Source organism: Triticum aestivum, chromosome 6D (genome assembly GCF_018294505.1).
Source record: "Triticum aestivum cultivar Chinese Spring chromosome 6D, IWGSC CS RefSeq v2.1, whole genome shotgun sequence".
In the NCBI taxonomy this organism is placed as follows: Eukaryota; Viridiplantae; Streptophyta; class Magnoliopsida; order Poales; family Poaceae; genus Triticum; species Triticum aestivum.
This window is the reverse complement of record NC_057811.1, coordinates 339,674,632-339,698,131: the sequence shown is the minus strand read 5'-3', so window position 1 is coordinate 339,698,131 and position 23,500 is coordinate 339,674,632. Positions and strand designations below refer to the sequence as shown.

Sequence of the window (23,500 nt, the reverse complement as noted above, 5' to 3'; positions counted from 1 at the left end):
GGACTGGGCATCCCGTTGACCAGCCATTTTCTCGTGAATGGGGAGCGGAGTCCACTCCTCTTGAGAATAACCCGCCTAGCATGGAAGATACGGACAGCCCTAGTTGATACATGAGCTATTCGAGCATACAAAACAGAATTTCATTTGAAGGTTTAGAGTTTGGCACATACAAATTTACTTGGAACGGCAGGTAGATACCCCATATAGGAAGGTATAGTGGACTCATATGGAATAACTTTGGGGTTTAAGGGATTGGATGCACAAGCAGCATTCCCGCTTAGTACAAGTGAAGGCTAGCAAAAGACTGGGAAGCGACCAACTAGAGAGCGACAACAGTCATGAACATGCATTAAAATTAATAAACATTGAGTACAAGCATGAGTAGGATATAATCCACCATGAACATAAATATCGTGAAGGCTATGTTGATTTGTTTCAACTACATGTGTGAACATGTGCCAAGTCGAGTCACTTAAATCATTCAAAGGAGGATACCACCCCACTATACCACATCACAACCATTTTAATAGCATGTTGGCATGCATGGTAAACCATTATAACTCATAGCTAATCAAGCATGGCACGAGCAACTATGATCTCTAATTGTCATTGCAAACATGTTTATTCATAATAGGCTGAATCAGGAACGATGAAATAATCATATTTACAAAAACAAGAGAGGTCGAGTTCATACCAGCTTTTCTCATCTCAGTCAGTCCATCATATATCGTCATAATTGCCTTTCACTTGCACGACCGGACGATGTGAAAATAATAAGAGTGCATGTGCATTGGACTAAGCTGGAATCTGCGAGCATTCAATAAACAGGAGAAGGCAAGGCAATATGGGCTCTTGGTTAAATCAACAATAATGCATATAAGAGCTACTTCAACAATTTAATCATGGTCTTCTCCTATCGACTCCCAAAGAAAAGAAAAGAAATAAAATTATTTACACGGGAAAGCTCCCAACAAGCAAAAGAAGAATGGGAAATCTTTTTGGGTTTTCTTTTTAATTATTACTACTACAGCAAGAAAAGTAAACTAACTAAAAGTTACACCTAATTTTTTTGTTTTTTCTGAAGGTTTATCAAACACACAAGAAGAAAGCAAGAAAAAGAAAATAAACTAGCATGGATATTACAGTGAAAGAGTATGAGCACCAACATGTAGCAATGAGTGTGTGAACATGAATGTAATGTCGGTGGGAAATACGTACTCCCCCAAGCTTAGGCTTTTGGCCTAAGTTGGTTTATTGCCACGGATGGCCTGGCGGATATCCATAGTTGTAGTCGGGGTCGTACTGAGATGCAGCGGCTCTGATTGCCACTGGTTGGAAATCATCTCCGGATCCCACTGATAGTTAGACTGTCGTGGAGGCTCAAATTGTGGTTCCGGCTCCATGGCTGGTGTAGGGTTCCGGTAGGCGTGAATGGCCGCCAACGGAACGAGATACGGACCTGTAGATAAATTAAACAAGGAGGGAGCAGGCAAGGTAATAGTCTCAGGATGATGTTTATCAAAGAATAATTTGTATTTAAGAGCCCCTTCCCTATTCTTAACAATAAAGTCATGCGCTATCATACTCTTGTATCTAAATAAGCATTGGGCAGCAATTTTTCTTCTTTTTCATAGTGCCTAATAGGTATGTTATAATGTGCAGCAAGGCGTGAAGCATAAATACCTCCAAAGATAGGGCCCTTTGTACGGTTCAAACTTAACCGTTTAGCAATAATACCGCCCATACTAACAGTGTTGTCGCAGAATAAACCATGGAACAAAATAATAATATCAGGAACACTAAGGTTTCCACAGTTTCCGCAACCAATTAAGCAACGACTAGCAAATATGGTAAAGTAGCGTAAAACAGGAAAATGTATGCTACTGATTCTTGCATCAGAAACCTTCCTAGTTTCCCCCACAGTAATAGTGTCAATAAACCCGTCCACATCTTTACGACGTGGTTCCTCTAAACTACCCTCAAAGGGTATTTTGCAAACCTTGCAAAATTCATCTAGTGGCATCTTCTTAACCACATCATATAAATGAAACTCTACTGAAGGAGGCGATTCCTTAGGATAATAGTAGAAGTTTTGCACAAAAGTATTGGTGAGTAAGAGATACTGTTCGCGTTGGTCGCGGAGGAAGTCGGTGAGTCCTGCATTCTCAGCCAATTCATAAAAATCATTGTAAATCCCGGCTTCTCTCAAGAAATCATCGGAAGGCCATTCACACGGCCGAACCTCCGTGGTGCGGGGCAGATTATATTTGGGCCTCTGTGCTTCTTCATTTTGCTTTTCCTTCGAGCTTCGGCTCGATGAGCCCCTCAAAAATCTCTTCATTATTTTCTGAAAAATTCTGAAATTTTTAGTTAACTTCAAATAAAAGTGAACCAAGCTCAACAAAATTGATAGCAACTACTCCTACAAGTGCCTAGAGACTATATCATGCATTAGAACTACTTGGAACCATATAAATTTGACATGCAAGCTCAAGAACATGGTCACCTAGGCAGCACAAATTTGCAATGAATAGAGCACTAGAACAAAAACTAATTGGACCAATGGAGGAGTCACATACCAAGGAACAATCCCCCCAAGCAGTTTTGTGAGAGGTGCTTTGAGCAAGGAGATCGAAAATCGCAGCAAAATGAGCTAGAACTCGTGCTTCAGCTGGATGGTGATTTTTTGGGAGGAAGAAGAAGTGTGTGGGTGCAGGAATAAGTGGAGGGGGCCACCGTGGGCCCACGAGGCAGGGGGGCGCGCCCTGGACCCTCGTGGCCAGGTGCTTGCTCCCCCTGTTGTGTTCTCAGTGCCAGATATTCTCAAATATTTCAGAAAAAATCATATTCCATTTTCAGGGCATTTGGAGAACTTTTATTTTCGGGTTTTTTTATATTGCATGGATAAATCAGAAAACGGACAAAAAATACTATTTTTACTTTATTTCAACTAAATAACAGAAAGTAGAAAGAGAGTACAAAAGGTTGTGCCTTCTAGTTTCATCCTTCTCATGCTCATCAAAAGGAATCCACTAACAAGGTTGATCAGGACTTGTTAATAAACTCATTCCGAATAACATGGAACCGGAGAAATTTCGAATAACACTATGTTACCTCAACGGGGATATGCACCTCCCCAATAATAAGAATATCATATTTCTTTTTGACAGTAGGAAGAGGAAATTCAAAACCTCCAAAAATAATTGATGGATTTTTTCCAATAGAGTTGATACTATGAACTTGAGGTTGTTTCCTCGGAAAGTGTACCGTATGCTCATTACCATTAACATGAAAAGTGACATTGCCTTTGTTGCAATCAATAACAGCCCCTGCAGTATTCAAAATGGGTCTTCCAAGAATAATAGACATACTATCGTCCTCGGGAATATCAAGAATAACAAAGTCCGTTAAAATAGTAACGTTTGCAACCACAACAGGCACATCCTCACAAATACCGACAGGTATAGCAGTTGATTTATCAGCCATTTGCAAAGATATTTCAGTAGGTGTCAACTTATTCAAATCAAGTCTACGATATAAAGAAAGAGGCATAACACTAACACCGGCTCCAAGATCACATAAAGCAGTTTTAACATAGTTTCTTTTAATGGAGCATGGTATAGTAGGTACTCCTGGATCCCCAAGTTTATTTGGTATTCCACCCTTAAAAGTATAATTAGCAAGCATGGTGGAAATTTCAGCTTCTGGTATCTTTCTTTTATTAGTGACAATTTCTTTCATATACTTAGCATAAGGATTCATTTTGAGCATATCAGTTAATCGCATACGCAAAAAGATAGGTCTAATCATTTCAGCAAAGCGCTCAAAATCCTCATCATCCTTTTTCTTGGATGGTTTGGGAGGAAAAGGCATGGGTTTCTAAACCCAAGGTTCTCTTTCTTTACCATGTTTCCTAGCAACAAAGTCTCTCTTACCATAACGTTGATTCTTTGATTGTGGGTTATCATGATAAAAGCAGGTTCAATTTCTACATCATTGTCATTGCTAGGTTGAGCATCATCATGAACATCATCATTAACACTTTCACTAGGTTCATGTTCATTACCAGATTGTGTTTCAGCATCGGAAATAGAAATATCATTTGGATTCTCAGGTGGTTTAGCAATAGGTTCACTAGAAGCATGCAAAGTCCTATCATTTTTCTTTTTCCTCTTTTTAGAAGGACTAGGTGCATCAACATTATTTCTCTGAGAATCTTGTTCAATTCTCTTAGGGTGGCCTTCAGGGTACAAAGGTTCCTGAGTCATCTTACCAGTTCTAGTAGCCACTCTAACAGCATAATCATTTTTCATACTATTCAATTCATTGAGCAAATCATTTTGAGCTTTAAATACTTGTTCTACTTGAGTGGTAACCATAGAAGCATGTTTACTAATAAGTTTAAGTTCACCCTTAACATTAGCCATATAATCACCCAAGTGTTCAATCATATAAGCATTTTGTTTTAAATGTCTACCAAAATAAGCATTGAAATCTTCTTGCTTAACCATAAAGTTATCAAACTCATCCAAGCATTGGCTAGCAGTTTTAGTAGGAGGGATTTCAGCTTTATCATATCTATAGAGAGAATTTACCTTTCCTACCTGTGTCGGGTTATCAAGACCATGAGTTTCTTCAATAGGTAATGAATTAAGACCATGTATTTCTTCAATAGGAGGTAAATTCTTAACACCTTCAGCTTTAATACCTTTTTCTTTCATAGACTTCTTTGCCTCTTGCATATCTTCAGGACTGAGAAATAGAACACCTCTCTGCTTCGGAGTTGGTTTAGGAATAGGCTCAGGAATTGGTTCAGGAGCTGGCTCAGGAAGTGTCCAATTATTTTCATTTGTCAACATATTATTCAATAGAATTTCAGCTTCATCCGGTGTTCTTTCCCTGAAAACAGAACCAGCACAACTATCCAGGTAATCTCTGGAAGCATCGGTTAGTTCATTATAAAAGATATCAAGTATTTCATTTTTCTTAAGAGGATGATCAGGCAAAGCATCAAGTAATTGGAGAAGCCTCCCCCAAGCTTGTGGGAGACTCTCTTCTTCAATTTGCACAAAATTGTATATATCCCTTAAAGCAGCTTGTTTCTTATGAGCAGGGAAATATTTAGGAAAGAAGTAATAAATCATATCTTGGGGACTACGCACACAACCAGGATCAAGAGAATTAAACCATATCTTATCATCACCCTTTAATGAGAACGGAAATATTTTAAGGATATAAAGGTAGCGAGATTTCTCATCATTAGTGAACAGGGTGGCTATATCATTTAATTTAGTAAGATGTGCCACAACAATTTCATATTCATAGCCATGAAAAGGATCAGATTCAACCAAAGTAATTACATCAGGATCAACAGAGAATTCATAATCCTTATCAGTAACACAGATAGGTGAAGTAGCAAAAGCAGGGTCAGGTTTCATTCTAGCATTAAGAGATTGCTACTTCCATTTAGCTAATAACCTCTTGAGCTCGTATCTATCTTTGCAAGCTAAAATAGCTATAGCAGCTTCTTTTTCCAAAACATAACCCTCAGGAATAACAGGCGATTCATATTTATTAGGGGGAGAGTCTTCATCATCACTTTCATCAATATTATCAGTTTCAATAATTTCATTCTCTCTAACCCTAGCAAGTTGTTCATCAAGAAATTCACCAAGTGGCACAATAGTATCAAGCATAGAAGTAGTTTCATCATAAGTATCATGCATAGCAGAAGTGGCATCATCAATAACATGCGACATATCAGAACGAATAGCAGAAGCAGGTTTAGGTGTCGCAAGCTTACTCAAAACAGAAGGTGAATCAAGTGCAGAGCTAGATGGCAGTTCCTTACCTCCCCTCGTAGTTGAGGGATAAATTTTTGTTTTCTCGTCTTTCAAGTTTTTCATAGTGACCAGCAGATATAAATCCCAAGTGACTCAAAGAATAGAGCTATGCTCCCCGGCAATGGCGCCAGAAAATAGTCTTGATAACCCACAAGTATAGGGGATCGCAACAATTTTCGAGGGTAGAGTATTCAACTCAAATTTATTGATTCGACACAAGGGGAGCCAAAGAATATTCTTAAGTATTAGCAGTTGAGTTGTCAATTCAACCACACCTGGATAACTTAATATCTGCAACAAAGTATTTAGTAGCAAAGTAATATGGAAGTAACAGTAATGATAGCAAAAGTAATATTTTTGGGTTTTGTAGTGATTGTAACAGTCGCAACAGAAAAGTAAGCAAGCGAAGAACAATATGTGAAAAGCTCGTAGGCGTTGGATCGGTGATGGAGAATTATGCCGGATGCGGTTCATCATGTAACAATCATAACATAGGGTGACACAGAACTAGCTCCAATTCATCAACGTAATGTAGGCATGTATTCCGAATATAGTCATACGTGCTTATGGAAAAGAACTTGCATGACATCTTTTGTCCTACCCTCCCGTGGCAGCGGGGTCCTAATGGAAACTAAGGGATATTAAGGCCTCCTTTTAATAGAGTACCGAACCAAAGCATTAACACATAGTGAATACATGAACTCCTCAAACTATGGTCATCACCGGGAGTGGTCCCGATTATTGTCACTTCGGGGTTGCCGGATCATAACACATAGTAGGTGACTATAGAATTGCAAGATAGGATCAAGAACTCACATATATTCATGAAAACATAATAGGTTCAGATCTGAAATCATGGCACTCGGGCCCTAGTGACAAGCATTAAGCATAGCAAAGTCATAGCAACATCAATCTCAGAACATAGTGGATACTAGGGATCAAACCCTAAAAAAATAACTCGATTACATGATAGATCTCATCCAACCCATCACCGTCTAGCAAGCCTACGATGGAATTACTCACGCACGGCGGTGAGCATCATGAAATTGGTGATGGAGGATGGTTGATGATGACGACGGCGACGAATCCCCCTCTCCGGAGCCCCGAACGGACTCCAGATCAGCCCTCCCGAGAGGTTTTAGGGCTTGGCGGCGGCTCCGTATTGTAAAACGCGATGAATCCTTCTTTCTGATTTTTTTTCTCCCCGAAAGTGAATATATGGAGTTGGAGTTGAGGTCGGTGGAGCGTCAGGGGGCCCACGAGGTAGGGGGCGCGCCCAGGGGGGCATGCGCGCCCCCTGACGTGGATTTTTCTTCCAGTATTTTTAATATTTTCCAAAAATATGTTCTGTGGAGTTTCAGGTCATTCCGAGAACTTTTGTTTCTGCACATAAATAACACCATGGAAAGTGTGCTGAAAACAGCGTCAGTCCGGGTTAGTTCCATTCAAATCATGCAAGTTAGAGTCCAAAACAAGGGAAAAAGTGTTTGGAAAAGTAGATACGACGGAGACGTATCATTTGCCAAGGGCACAAAGGGGGAACAGGGCACAAAAGGTGTGGGGTTCAGAGACGAGACAGAACTCCGTGCCACAACAATTGATGCAGGGGTGCCAAGTTCTGCTAGGTTGGTGCCAACTCAGACTGGAAAGATGCCAACTGAAGATACCAGTGTGCCAACTGATGTATCAGTTAGCAGCGTGGTCACAGTCAAAACCACCACTGCTGCTCAGGAAGGCACCACTGCAACTGCAAGCCCCAAGGTGCCAACTCATATAGATACTTCAATGCCTAACACGAAAGGAGGTGATCAAACTACCAAAGTACCGTCCCCACGAGCTAGCACACAGCTGCCAAGCAAGCCTGCATCACCAAGAGCTGACTTTCAGCACTCATTAACACAAGAGGATGTCTTCAACATTGTAAGTAGGTGCAAGCCTCTAAGGCCTTGAACCCATACGCAGATCAAACTCTTGCAGCTATCATGGTGACGGGTTCTGCGATGCACCATCTTTTGACCTCGGCATAGATGGTGATGCTCCAGCACCTGGTCCAACAGCAGAAACAGTGGAAGCCGGTGTGGTTGCCATAGATGAGGGTGAGTTGGACCCAGCAGCTGTGAATGAAGGATGCGCTGCTGCTGATGCTGGCAAGGCAATAGCTCAAGAGCCAGATGTTGGATCACCAGACAATTGCCACACCCCGATATGCGCAGAACCAGAAGTTGGCACGAGCAGTTCTTCAGGACCACCTGTTGCACAAAGACAGAGGAGGGTAATAAGGCCCACAGCATCTCAAAGGTCTCCATTCATTGACTACAACAAGAAGAAGACGTTCAGCTCCAATGAGGCAGTCCACAAGCTTTACGCTACCCTCATGTATTGGGTCGGGCATCACCCAGGAGCAAATGATGAGCTTACCAGGTAAACCAACTCCCCACAGCCTACATACATATCTTTTTTAATTGCACAGGACCAGCCACTTAGTTGCACAAAAAGCAGAGCATGTTGCACAGAACAGGGCTTTTAGTTGCACACTGTTTTGTTTTAATTTCATACACATTTTTGTTGTTGCTGTGACCCTTCGAGCTAACTTGTCTTTTCATTTATTTAAAAAAAATCAGCCCTGAGATAATCAGGTATGGTGCTTTCTACATTTCTTTAAAGGAGTTAGTTGATTCCATGAAGCCGGTTCAATGGCTGTCAAGAATTGTTATTGAGACTGGAATCTTATATATCATGGATAACTTACCAGAAGGGTCAAAGAAGGTCGTTATGCCACTGAGGTTTTCTGTAAGTTTTTTCAAAACCTTTTTCCCCTCTTCTTTTTCTATAGCGCTTTTTTTACCAATTCAGGGAGTCGTTTCATCTAGTAAGTAGTTTGAGGCATGCTTATAATTTCTGCAGATCGATTTACAGCAAGGGATCCACAATGTGAATGAGATAAACAAGAAGTTTGATTACAAGAACCATCTCGACAAGCAAGACTTGGTGAGTGCTGTGCCCACATGATCCATCTCTTTAGTTGGCACCCATAGCATGATCAGTTGCACATGACACATCTTTTAGTTGGCAAATACTTACTGGCTACCTGTTTTAACTTCACCAATTCTTTACTATTTTTTCTTATCCTATACCGTGTATCTGTGTCTGAATCGTTCACGCGCGCAGGTCATGCTGCCGGTGCTTGAGTGCACTGATATAAATGATAAAGAGGGAGGGAGGCATTATTGGGTGTTCAATGTCAACTTGAGGGACGGACGCTTCGAAGTTCTTGATTCAAACAGGAAGCTGGAGAACATTGAGTTGATGACCACCGCCTCTACCATCGCGGGGCAGTACGCCAGCTATGGAGGAAGCATTACCCAAAGTTCAGCATCGAGCACTTCCAGATTATTGACATTGACGTACCGAAGCAGCTCGGCAAATAAGACAATAAGCATGGCATTCTTCTCAATTTCTTACCATCAATTTCTAGTTTTTAATTTTTTCTACATGTGCAATATTTAGCTTTTTAAGACACAGAACTAGTCTGCAATCTATTTTTCATTTTTATGAATTTCTCATGGATTATCTAGTCAGTTGCATAGTGGCATAAAAGTAGTTGCATAGTGGCACATAAGCAGTTGCACAGTGGCACATAAGCAGTTGCACAGTGGAACATCAGTAGTTGCACAGTGGCACATAAGCAGTTGCACAGAGTGCATTATCTTTATTTTGGTTTTAATTTTTGGTGACAAATTTTCTTTTTTTGCCCACACGCAGCAATGAGTGTGGGCTGTTCGCACTGCTTAACGCCACAGAGTGGAACGGTAGCCAACTGCCCAACTACGAACCCAAGGAAGTACTCAACATCAGGAAGAAGCTGGCATATGATTGGGTCACCAGCCCGAACAACTCCGCCCCATGGAGGAAGTTGCTCAGATACAACAAGGACTAGGTCAGTACTCTTTTTCTTTCTCTGCCCCATGGAAGAAGTTGCTGGTTTGCACAATTTTTGAGCAGATTTTGTAGTTGCACACTAGTAGTAATTCCGTTTATAACTCAATATCATCACTTTTGTTGACACATTAGGAGGACTGGACATACCATTGTTCAACAACTAAATATTTAACCAGTTGCCAACAAAAGGCACAAATAGCAACCTTTTTTTACACAGTGCATGAACTAATTCAAGGAGCATAAATGAGATAAGAGAAAGCATAGATGCTGAATGTGTCCACTTGGTCCCCACATTGCTCAAAAACCATCATTCTTTTCCTTTTTTGTCCCAAAGTTACAAACAATGAAAGAGAATCACAGCAGCCTGAGTGGACACACACCAGCAGTGTGCTCTGTAGATTGGCACTAGCTGCATTTGTTTTTCTTCTTTGGGTGTAGCTCCAGCACCGATTTGTACCATCGACTCTTTGCCCTACCCTTTGTAGTAGACCTTGGAGGATCCCTGGGCACAAAATCATCAGAGGCTTGTTCAGGGGATGCAACCTCCAACGGGGTAGTAGGACCATCACGAGGTTGTGTTCGATCACCTGTGTAATAATCATATAAAAAGTTTAGTATTTTTTGTGTGCAACCAGCACTGATGTTCTCTGCAACCACACAGCCCATGTTGTGCAACTAACTGGTTGCTGTGTGCAAGTTAAGTTAAAAAACACCTGTAGTAGCACGGCCCGTCATGGTACTTGGATTGTAATCACCTATGGGCAGAACAGGTAAAACAAGTTAGTTTTTTATCTTGATGCTCAAACTAACATAGCGCACGCAACTAGGTAGCCTGTTCTGTGCAACTGGGCACTATGATGTGTGCAACTAAAGTCACACACCTAGTTTCATTTGGAGTTGGGGAAGGTAATTACCTGGGTGATTAGCCCCTTGAGTACTGCCTGTAGGTCCATTGGGAGGAGCACGCGGGGCACTGCTTGTTGGGCCAGGCGGGGGAGGAGGTGGCGGAGCATGCCGTGTAGGGCCAGGAGGTGGAGGAGGTCCTCGAGGGTTGCCATCACCTATAGCCAGAACAAACAAGTCAGTAGTTTATCTTGATGCTCGAACTAACATAGCGTGCGCAACTGGGTAGCCTGTTCTGTGCAACTGGGTACCATGATGTGTGCAACTGAAGTTACACACCTAGTTAGATGGGGAGTTGGGGCAGGTAATTACCTACATGATGAGCCCCCTAAGTACTGCCTGTAGGGCCGTTGGGAGGAGCACGCGGGGCACTGCTTGTTGGGCCAGGCGGGGGAGGAGGTGGCGGAGCATGCCGTGTAGGACCTGGAGGTGGAGGAGGTCCTTGAGGGTTACCATCATCTGATGGCCCAGTAGCAGCAGTCGTTTTTTTCTTTTTCTTGGAATAGTTCAGGTGGCTGATCTCGGTACGTGCTCCACGCATATGCTTGTATACAATGGCTTGTGTTGCATCAGAGCCACTTGCTAACTTGGCTAGTTTCTGAAAATCGTATATCATGTTTCTCTCCCTTATCTGCTTTTTTGATTGAGGAGGCATTTCATCCGGTTGCTCATACCTGGTCCCTCGTGCACTAGGGACAGCAGTAGGTGTCCACCGTCTTAGCATGTACCTTTCTGGTATGACATCAACTCCAATATGGGTGAACACCTTGAGGATGTGGCAACAGAGCATGCCGTCCTTGTCCATTTTGCAGCACTCACAAAAATAGGAACCATCCTCCACCCTTGCCTGCACCAAGTAGTTTCGAGAACCATATTTGGCAACAAATTCCTGGTCCGGTCTGAGCTCAAAAAGGTCAGCACCAACTTGGAACGCATTATAATGTCCAATCAGCTCAAACTCTTCTCTGAACTTGCGGTAAAGGTCCCTAATGTAGGTTTCGTAAGCTTGCCTCTCTATTGGGAAGTTGGACCATAGCTCAATCTCAAGGTGTTCTGTCCTGTAATCATTGCAGCCTTCCTTGGCAAGGATGTGGTTCTGAATTTTTTCATATTGCTTGACGAACTTCAGCATTGAGTTGTGTGGGTTCACATATCTTTTTAGGATGGCATTGAGCCCCTCACTACGCAGTGTAGACTGCAGGAAGGGGTAGAACCTATGTTTGAAGTAGCACGGCACCCAAGTTGACCTGTATTCGTACAACTTCTCAAAGTGTGTGTGTGTCATAGCCTCGTACTTCATCATTAACCCAGCCCAATTCTGCTCAAACTCGTCTATAGTGAAGCTGAAGTCAACACAGTAGTTGAAATCATCAGAGAGCCCTGGATTCCGGCACAACAGCCAACCAACTTTTTCTTGAGCTTTTTCATGATGTGCCATCGACAACATCGATGCACTGTGGTTGGAAAGATGCTCTGTATTGACTGCCTCATTGCCCCATCCTGATCGGTTATAAAGTTGTCAAGAGGTTTTCCATCCATAGCCTCTAGGAAAGCTCGGAAGACCCAATCAAAGCTCGATGCCAACTCCTGCCTCACAAACGCGCAACCCAGCATGAAAGATTGGCCATGTTGGTTTATTCCGATGAAGGGCGCGAACGGCATATTGTACATGTTGGTCATGTAGGTGGTGTCAAACGATATGCAATCGTGGTACGCCTCCGCATAAGCTTTTCGAGCTGAGCCATCCACCCAAAATATGTTGACAACTCTGTCCTCTTCATCATATTTTACCTTATAGAAGAAGTCTGTGAAGAAAATATGCCCTAGAGGCAATAATAAAGTTGTTATTTAAATTTCCTTATTTCATGATAAATGTTTATTATTCATGCTAGAATTGTATTAACCGAAAACTTAGTACATGTGTGGATACATAGACAAACAGAGTGCCACTAGTATGCCTCTACTTGACTAGCTCGTTGAAACAAAGATGGTTAAGTTTCCTAGCCATAGACATGAGTTGTCATTTGATTAACGGGATCACATCATTAGAGAATGATGTGATTGACTTGACCCATTCCATTAGCTTAGCACTTGATCGTTTAGTATATTGCTATTGCTTTCTTCATGACTTATACATGTTCCTATGACTATGAGATTATGCAACTCCCGGATACCGGAGGAACACTTTGTGTGCTACCAAACGTCACAACATAACTGGGTGATTATAAAGGTGCTCTACAGGTGTCTCCGATGGTATTTGTTGAGTTGTCATAGATCATGATTAGGATTTGTCACTCTGATTGTCGGAGAGGTATCTCTGGGCCCTCTCGATAATGCACATCACTATAAGCCTTGCAAGCAATGTGACTAATGAGTTAGTTGCGGGATGATGCATTACGGAACGAGTAAGACTTGCCGGTAACGAGATTGAACTAGGTATTGAGATACCGATGATCGAATCTCGGGCAAGTAACATACCGATGACAAAGGGAACAACGTATGTTGTTATGTGGTTTGATCGATAAAGATCTTCGTAGAATATGTAGGAACCAATATGAGATCGGGGACATGACAAGGATTCTCGAAATGGTCGAGACGTAAAGATCGATATATTGAAAGGCTATATTCGGACATCGGAAAGGTTCCGAGTGATTCGGGTATTTTTCGGAGTACCGGACAGTTATGGGAATTCGTATTGGGCCTTAATGGGCCATACGGAAAGGAGAGAAAGGCCTCAAGGGTGCCCCCCCTTCCCCATGGACTGGTCCGAATTGGCTAGGGAAAGGGGGCGCCCCATTCCTTCCTTCTCCTTCTCCCTTCCCTTTTTCCTATTCCATGTGGGAGGTGGAATCCTACTAGGACTAGGGAGTCCTAGTAGGGCTCCACACTTTGGGCGCGCCCTATGAGGGCCGACCTCCTCCTCCCTCCATCCTTTATATACGTGGCCAGGGGGCACCCCATAGACTCACAAGTTAATCATTGATCTCTTAGCCGTGTGCGGTGCCCCCTCCACCATAATCCACCTCGGTCATATCGTTGCAGTGCTTAGGCGAAGCCCTGCGCTGGTAGCTTCATCATCACCGTCATCATGTCGTCGTGCTGACGAAGCTCTCCCTTGACACTCTGGTAGATCATGAGTTCTTGGGACGTCACCGAGCCGAACGTGTGTAGATCGCAGAGGTGTCGTACGTTCGGTATTAGGATCGGTCGATCGTGAAGACGTACGACTACATCAACCGCGTTGTCATAACGCTTCCGCTTACGGTCTACGAGGGTACGTGGACAACACTCTCCCCTCTCGTTGCTATGCATCGCCATGATCTTGCGTGTGCGTAGGAATTTTTTTGAAATTACTACGTTCCCCAACATTGGCATCCGAGCCAGGTTTATGCGTAGATATTATATGCACGAGTAGAACACAAGTGAGTTGTGGGCGATAATAGTCATACTGCTTACCAGCATGTCATACTTTGATTCGGCGGTATTGTTGGATGAAGCGGCTCGGGCTGACATTACGCGTACGCTTACGCGAGACTAGTTCTACTGACGTGCTTCGCACACAGGTTGCTGGCGTGTGTCAGTTTCTCCAACTTTAGTTGAATCGAGTGTGGCTACGCCTGGTCCTTGTTGAAGGTTAAAACATCACATACTTGATGAAAAATCGTTGTGGTTTTGATGTGTAGGTTAGAACGGTTCTTGCTCAGCCCGTAGCTGCCATGTAAAACTTGCAACAACAAAGTAGAGGACGTCTAACTTGTTTTTGCAGGGCATGTTGTGATGTGATATGGTCAAGACATGATGCTAAATTTTATTGTATGAGATGATCATGTTTTGTAATGGAGTTATCGGCAACTGGCAGGAGCCATATGGTTGTCGCATTATTGTATGAAATGCAATCGCCATGTAATTGCTTTACTTTATCAATAAACGGTAGCGATAGTCGTAGAAGCAATAGTTGGCGAGATGACAACAATGCTACGATGGATATCAAGGTGTCGCGCCGGTGACGATGGTGATCATGACGGTGCTTTGGAGATGGAGATCAAAGGCACAAGATGATGATGGCCATATCATATCACTTATATTGATTGCATGTGATGTTTATTCTTTATGCATCTTATTTTGCTTAGTTCGACGGTAGCATTATAAGATGATCTCTCACTAAATTTCAAGGTACAAGTGTTCTCCCTAAGTATGCACCATTGCGAAAGTTCGTCGTGCCGAGACACCATGTGATGATCAGGTGTGATAAGCTCTACGTTCACATACAATGGGTGTAAGCCAGTTTTGCACACGCAGAATACTCGGGTTAAACTTGACGAGCCTAGCATATGCAGATATGGCCTCGGAACACTGAGACCGAAAGGTCGAGCGTGAATCATATAGTAGATATGATCAACATAGTGATGTTCACCATTGAAAACTACTCCATCTCACGTGATGATCGAACATGGTTTAGTTGCTATGGATCACGTGATCACTTAGATGATTAGAGGGATGTCTATCTAAGTGGGAGTTCTTAAGTAATATGATTAATTGAACTTTAATTTATCATGAACTTAGTACCTGATAGTATTTTGCATGTCTATGTTGTTGTAGATAGATGGCCCGTGCTGTTGTTCCGTTGAATTTTAATGCGTTCCTAGAGAAAGCTAAGTTGAAAGATGATGGTAGCAACTACACGGACTGGGTCCGTAACTTGAGGATTATCCTCATTGCTGCACAGAAGAATTACGTCCTGGAAGCACCGCTAGGTGCCAAACCCGCTGCAGGAGCAACACCAGATGTTATGAACGTCTGGCAGAGCAAAGCTGATGACTACTCGACAGTTCAGTGTGCCATGCTTTATGGCTTAGAACCGGGACTTCAACGACGTTCTGAACGTCATGGAGCATATGAGATGTTCCAGGAGTTGAAGTTAATATTTCAAGCAAATGCCCGGATTGAGAGATATGAAGTCTCCAATAAGTTCTACAGCTGCAAGATGGAGGACAATAGTTCTGTCCGTGAGCATATACTCAAAATGTCTGGGTATAACAATCACTTGATTCAACTGGGAGTTAATCTTCCTGATGATAGTGTCATTGACAGAATTCTTCAATCACTGCCACCAAGCTACAAGAGCTTCGTGATGAACTATCACATGCAAGGGATGGATAAGACAATTCCCGAGCTCTTCGCAATGCTAAAGGCTGCGGAGCTAGAAATCAAGAAGGAGCATCAAGTGTTGATGGTCAACAAGACCACCAGTTTCAAGAAAAAGGGTAAAGGGAAGAAGGGGAACTTCAAGAAGAACGGCAAGCAAGTTGCTGCTCAAGTGAAGAAGCCCAAGTCTGGACCTAAGCCTGAGACAGAGTGCTTCTACTGCAAAGGGACTGGTCACTGGAAGCGGAACTGCCCCAAGTATTTGGCGGATAAGAAGGATGGCAAGGTGAACAAAGGTATATGTGATATACCTGTTATTGATGTGTACCTTACTAATGCTCGCAGTAGCACCTGGGTATTTGATACTGGTTCTGTTGCTAATATTTGCAACTCGAAATAGGGACTACGGATTAAGCGAAGATTGGCTAAGGACAAGGTGACGATGCGCGTGGGAAATGGTTCCAAAGTCGATGTGATCGCGGTCGGCACGCTACCTCTACATCTACCTTCGGGATTAGTTTTAGACCTGAATAATTGTTATTTGGTGTCAGCGTTAAGCATGAACATTATATTTGGATCTTGTTTGATGCGAGACGGTTATTCATTTAAATCAGAGAATAATGGTTGTTTTATTTATATGAGTAATATCTTTTATGGTCATGCACCCTTGAAGAGTGGTCTTTTTTTGAATCTCGATACTAGTGACACACATATTCATAATATTGAAGCCAAAAGATGCAGAGTTGATAATGATAGTGCAACTTATTTGTGGCACTGCCGTTTAGGTCATATTGGTGTAAAGCGCATGAAGAAACTCCATTCTGATGGACTTTTGGAATCACTTGATTATGAATCACTTGGTACTTGCGAACCATGCCTCATGGGGAAGATGACTAAAACTCCGTTCTCCGGAACAATGGAGCGAGCAACAGATTTGTTGGAAATCATACATACTAATGTATGTGGTCCGGTGAATGTTGAGGCTCGCGGCGGGTATCGTTATTTTCTCACCTTCATAGATGATTTGAGCAGATATGGGTATATCTACTTGATGAAGCATAAGTCTGAAACAATTGAAAAATTCAAAGAATTTCAGAGTGAAGTGGAAAATCATCGTAACAAGAAAATAAAGTTTCTACGATCTGATCGTGGAGGAGAATATTTGAGTTACGAGTTTGGTCTTCATTTGAAAAAATGCGGAATAGTTTCGCAACTCACGCCACCCGGAACTCCACAGCGTAATGGTGTGTCCGAACGTCGTAATCGTACTTCACTAGATATGGTGTGATCTATGATGTCTCTTACTGATTTACCGCTATCGTTTTGGGGTTATGCTTTAGATATGACTGCATTCACGTTAAATAGGGCACCATCTAAATCCATTGAGACGACACCTTATGAACTGTGCTTTGGCAAGAAACCCAAGTAGTCGTTTCTTAAAGTTTGGGGCTGCGATGCTTATGTGAAAAAGCTTCAACCTGATAAGCTCGAACCCAAATCGGAGAAATGTGTCTTCATAGGATACCCAAAGGAGACTGTTGGGTACACCTTCTATCACAGATCCGAAGGCATGATATTCGTTGCTAAGAATGGATCCTTTCTAGATAAGTAGTTTCTCTCGAAAGAAGTGAGTGGGAGGAAAGTAGAACTTGATGAGGTAACTGTACCTGCTCCCTTATTGGAAAGTAGTTCATCACAGAAATCTGTTCCTGTGACTTCTACACCAATTAGTGAGGAAGCTAATGATGATGATCATGTAACTTCAGATCAAGTTACTACCGAACCTCGTAGGTCCACCAGAGTAAGATCCGCACCAGAGTGGTACGGTAATCTAGTTCTGGAGGTCATGTTACTTGACCATGACGAACCTACGAACTATGAGGAAGCGATGATGAGCCCAAATTTCGCGAAATGGCTTGAGGCCATGAAATCTGAGATGGCATCCATGTATGAGAACAAAGTGTGGACTTTGGTTGACTTGCCCGATGATCGGCAAGCCATCGAGAATGAATGGATCTTCAAGAAGAAGATTTACGCTGACGGTAATGTTACTGTCTACAAAGCTCGACTTGTTGCGAAAGGTTTTCGACAAGTTCAAGGAGTTGACTATGATGAGACCTTCTCACCCGTAGCGATGCTTAAGTCCGTCCGAATCATGTTAGCAATTGCCGCATTTTATGATTATGAAATTTGGCAAATGGATGTAAAGACTGCATTCCTGAATGGATTTCTGGAAGAAGAGTTGTATATGATTCAACCTGAAGGTTTTATCGATCCAAAGGATGCTAACAAAGTGTGCAAGCTCCAGCGATCTATTTATGGACTGGTGCAAGCATCTTGAAGTTGGAATAAACGTTTTGATAGTGTGATCAAAGCATATGGTTTTATACAGACTTTTAGAGAAGCCTGTATTTACAAGAAAGTGAGTGGGAGCTTTGTAGCATTTCTAATATTATATGTGGATGACATATTGTTGATTGGAAATGATATATAATTTCTGGACAGCATAAAAGGATACTTGAATAAGATTTTTTCAATGAAAGACCTCGGTGAAGCTGCTTATATATTGGGCATCAAGATCTATAGAGATAGATCAAGACGCTTAATTGGACTTTCACAAAGCACATACCTTGATAAAGTTTTGAAGAAGTTCAAAATGGATCAAGCAAAGAAAGGGTTCTTGCCTGTGTTACAAGGTGTGAAGTTGAGTCAGACTCAATGCCCGACCACTGCAAAAGATAGAGAGAAAATGAAAGGTGTTCCCTATGCTTCAGCCATAGGCTCTATCATGTATGTAATGCTGTGTACCAGACCTGATGTGTGCCTTGCTATCAGTTTAGCAGGGAGGTACCAAAGTAATCCAGGAGTGGATCACTGGACAGCGGTCAAGAACATCCTAAAATACCTGAAAAGGACTAAGGATATGTTTCTCGTTTATGGAGGTGACAAAGAGCTCGTTGTAAATGGTTACGTCGATGCAAGCTTTGACACTGATCTGGATGACTCTAAGTCACAAACTGGATACGTGTTTATATTGAACGGTGGAGCTGTCAGTTAGGTGCAGTTCTAAGCAAAGCGTCGTGGCGGGATCTACGTGTGAAGCGGAGTACATAGTTGCTTCGGAAGCAGCAAATGAAGGAGTCTGGATGAAGGAGTTCATATCCGATCTAGGTGTCATACCTAGTGCATCGGGTCCAATGAAAATCTTCTGTGATAATACTGGTGCAATTGCCTTGGCAAAGGAATCCAGATTTCACAAGAGAACCAAGCACATCAAGAGACGCTTCAATTCCATCCGCGATCAAGTCAAGGAGGGAGACATAGAGATTTGCAAGATACATACGAATCTGAATGTTGCAGACCCGTTGACTAAGCCTCTCTCACGAGCAAAACATGATCAGCACCAAGACTCCATGGGTGTTAGAATCATTACTGTGTAATCTAGATTATTGACTCTAGTGCAAGTGGGATACTGAAGGAAATATGCCCCAGAGGCAATAATAAAGTTGTTATTTATATTTCCTTATTTCATGATAAATGTTTATTATTCATGCTAGAATTGTATTAACCAGAAACTTAGTACATGTGTGGATACATAGACAAACAGAGTGCCACTAGTATGCCTCTACTTGACTAGCTCGTTGAATCAAAGATGGTTAAGTTTCCTAGCCATAGACATGAGTTGTCATTTGATTAACGGGAGCACATCATTAGAGAATGATGTGATTGACTTGACCCATTCCGTTAGCTTAGCACTTGATCGTTTAGTATATTGCTATTGCTTTCTTCATGACTTATACATGTTCCTATGACTATGAGATTATGCAACTCCCGGATACCGGAGGAACACTTTGTGTGCTACCAAACATCACAACGTAACTGGGTGATTATAAAGGTGCTCTACAGGTGTCTCCGATGGTATTTGTTGAGTTGGCATAGATCGAGATTAGGATTTGTCACTCCGATTGTCGGAGAGGTATCTCTGGGCCCTCTCGGTAATGCACATCACTATAAGCCTTGCAAGCAATGTGACTAATGAGTTAGTTGCGGGATGATGCATTACGGAACGAGTAAAGAGACTTGCCAGTAACGAGATTGAACTAGGTATTGAGACACCGACAATCGAATCTCGGGCAAGTAACATACCGATGACAAAGGGAACAATGTATGTTGTTATGCGGTTTGACAGATAAAGATCTTCGTAGAATATGTAGGAACCAATATGAGCATCCAGGTTCCGCTATTGGTTATTGACTGGAGATGAGTCTAGGTCATGTCTACATAGTTCTCGAACCCGTAGGGTCCGCACGCTTAACGTTCTGTGACGATTTGTATTATGAGTTATGTGATTTGATGACTGAAGTTTGTTCGGAGTCCCGGATGAAATCGGGGACACGACGAGGAGTCTCGAAATGCTCGAGATGTAAAGATCGATGTATTGGAAGGCTATATTAGGACATTGGAAAGGTTCCGAGTGATTCGGGTATTTTTAGGAGTACCGGAGAGTTACGGGAATTCGTATTGGGCCTTAATGGGCCATACGGAAAGGAGAGAATGGCCTCAAGGGTGGCCGCGCCCCTTCCCCATGGACTGGTCCGAATTGGACTATGGAAAGGGGCGCCCCCTTCCTTCCTTCTCCTTCTCCCTTCCCTTTTTCCTATTCCATGTGGGAGGTGGAATCCTACTAGGACTAGGGAGTCTTGGTAGGACTCCACACTTTGGGCGCGCCCTATGAGGGCCGACCTCCTCCTCCCTCCATCCTTTATATATGTGGCCATGGGGCACCCCATAGACACACAAGTTAAACATTGATCTCTTAGCCGTGTGCGGTGCCCCCCTCCACCATAATCCACCTCGGTCATATCGTTGCAGTGCTTAGGAGAAGCCCTGCGCCGGTAGCTTCATCATCACCGTCATCAGGCCGTCGTGCTAACGAAGCTCTCCCTCGACACTCTGCTGGATCGTGTGTTCGTGGGACGTCACCGAGCCGAACGTGTGCAGATCGCGGAGGTGCCGTACGTTCAGTATTAGTATCGGTAGATCGTGAAGACGTACGACTACATCAACCGCGTTGTCATAACGCTTCCGCTTACGGTCTACGAGGCTATGTGGACAACACTCTCCCCTCTCGTTGCTATGCATCACCATGATCTTGCGTGTGCGTAGGAATTTTTTTGAAATTACTACGTTCCCCAATAGTCTGGATCTGTTTTTTGTATATCCTTGAAGAGCACAATTGTCACAATCATGTCACCCTCCTTTGTGTCATCTCTACGGAAACTTGTACACAGATTTGTTATTGCCTTTGGTCCGAAAGGCACCATCATCTCAGATCCATAGAACTTTGCCATTACATGCATCATACGTCCTGCATAATACAAAAAGAAACAATATATCTTTTTTTAGTCGCACGAATGCACATATCCAACTGCACAGTAATATGACATGTGTTGGCATAGAAGGTAGTTGCACGAAATGAACAACCAGCTGCACCTTTTAAAAAACAATTTCATTTTAGCACACATGACATTATGTAGTCGCACAGTGAAGGTAATCTAGTTGCACAGGAACATTATGTAGTTGCACAGTGAAGGTAGTCTAGTTGCACACTTAAGGCATTTTAGTTGCACACCAGTACCATAACAGTTGCACACTGGACTGCCTAGAGGGAAACTTAATTCTGTAAGGGATATAGGAACACACCTGTAGTCAAGTTGCAGTTATACAAGATGTGCAAAATCTCCTTTTCATCAGGAGAGATGCCTTGGTGGGATCTCAAGTATTTGGACAACGAAGGTTTGTTCACCAGCGGATGATTGTGGTCACGAACAAAGTGCGTCACCTGCCATTGCCCATCTATCAGCTTCACCAACATTTTTTCCTTGCATTGAGTCTGCTTTATTGTCTCGCGTTTACGCTTCTTCTTTTTCTTACTAGTAGCAGCCTCCTCTTCAGCAAATATTGGAGGTTCATCTTTCATCTCCTCATCACTGTCAATAGGTTTTGGATCTGGTATAGGGTCCGGGACAGGAGGAGCCTCAGCTCCTCCATCATCAGCTTTGGGCTTCTTGAACTTGTTGCAGCAAAACTGCTGTTTTACCAATACATTTGTGTGGGGTGTCCGCCTAGAGGTGTTCATTTTTACAGAGAAACCCATCCGTAGGGCGTAGCTGTTGTAGTGATCCTTAGCAATTTGAAGGGTGTCAAACCTCATGCCAACATAGGGTTCCATTGGCTGAGAACCAGCCTCATCTTCTCCTTCTTCTCCTTGCACAACACCGTCAATAGCACCAGCTCCGAACTCAGTCCTGGTTGGACCAGGAACATTTGTCGCGGTGCCTGTGTCATCAAGAGTATGACTCTCTGACTGCAAAGACACCACTACAGGGGCACCACAGGTTGATGACTGCCCTGCCACATTGTCATTGCCCATAGGGTTAGGCCCACGACTTGTCTCTATGTAGTAAACAGAGCGCCCATTTTCTGTCCAATTTCCTTGCGGTATGCTGGGTTGCTGCTCATCCATATCATGAGGAAGCTCATTGAGATCAGGAGGCAACTCATTGAGATCAAGCATTTTTTTCCTTTTTCTGGCTGCTGCCACACATCCACTGCATATAAAAAAGAAGGAAGTGATGTCAAGTTTTAATCATCAAATAGTGTTTCAAACAACCTAAAAACTTAGTAAATAGGCAGTCGCACAACATTTTATGACAATCTTAGTTCCAAAAGCAACATGTCTATAGCAGAATCTTTTATTATAACAGGTATGCATTTTTTTTGTTTTGCACAGACTTGTTATGTTAGTTGCACAGTTTGCAGTAAATAGTTGGAAAGAACATGACTTTTTTACTACAAAGTTTTTCTGACTTTTTCCTCTGTTTGTTGCAACGATCCGCAGGTTTTCTGTTGGCAAGGAGCTTATTCAGATTTTTCTGCACATAATTTGGACACAATTTGATGCTACACTTTGAGATGGAAAATCCAGGTGAAAGAAGAAAGAAGAATTGGATGACAGACTATAGACATATGCTTTTCATCGCCGTTTCTGTTTTTACTTCCATTATATTTGAACATATTTTTACACTATATCTTTGCAATAGGTGTGCTACCAGAATATATGTGTGGGACAAGTATATATGCGTGACTACTTTAATATGGTTTATGGCTTCAATAGCCTTGTTTATTTTTCTCTGTTCCACAAATTACTGGAGATGTTGCTATTGATCATTGTGTAGCTTTCACAAAGGTTCCTGTGTTTTAGCTGTCGTACTGCAGATTTTTGGTTTTAGCTAGAATAGATCTTTTCAGTTGGCCAGGATGCATATGTCAGTTGGCCAGCATGCATGTTTAGTTTTACAGTCAATGTCTTCAGTTGGCTAGGATAGATCTTTCAGTTGGCCAGGATGCATATATCAGTTGGCTAGCATGCATGTTTAGTTTTACAGTCAATGCGCTCATCTGGCTAGAATAGATGTTTCAATTTCCCAGGATGCATATATCAATTGGCCAGCATGCATGTTCAGTTGCACAGTCAGTGTGTTCAGTTGGCTAGAATAGATGTTTCAATTTCCCAGGATGCATATATCAGTTGGCCAACATCCATGTTCAGTTGCACAGTCAATGTGTTCACCTGGCTAGAATAGATGTTTCAGTTGGCCAGAATGCAT

At 42.5% G+C, this 23,500-nt stretch overlaps 1 protein-coding gene across 1 annotated transcript in view; it reads right to left on the bottom strand.

Annotated features, from left to right (window-relative positions):
* Window positions 1–21,402: 21,402 nt before the first annotated feature.
* LOC123141596 (protein FAR1-RELATED SEQUENCE 5) overlaps window positions 21,403–23,500 on the bottom strand; it is a 2,654-nt gene continuing 556 nt past the window's right edge. Inside the window, exon 2 of the mRNA XM_044560697.1 lies at window positions 21,403–22,441. Within this exon, the coding sequence (XP_044416632.1) occupies window positions 21,505–22,407 (903 nt within the window). The 5' untranslated portion in view covers window positions 22,408–22,441 and the 3' untranslated portion in view covers window positions 21,403–21,504. The remainder of the gene's footprint in view (window positions 22,442–23,500) is intronic.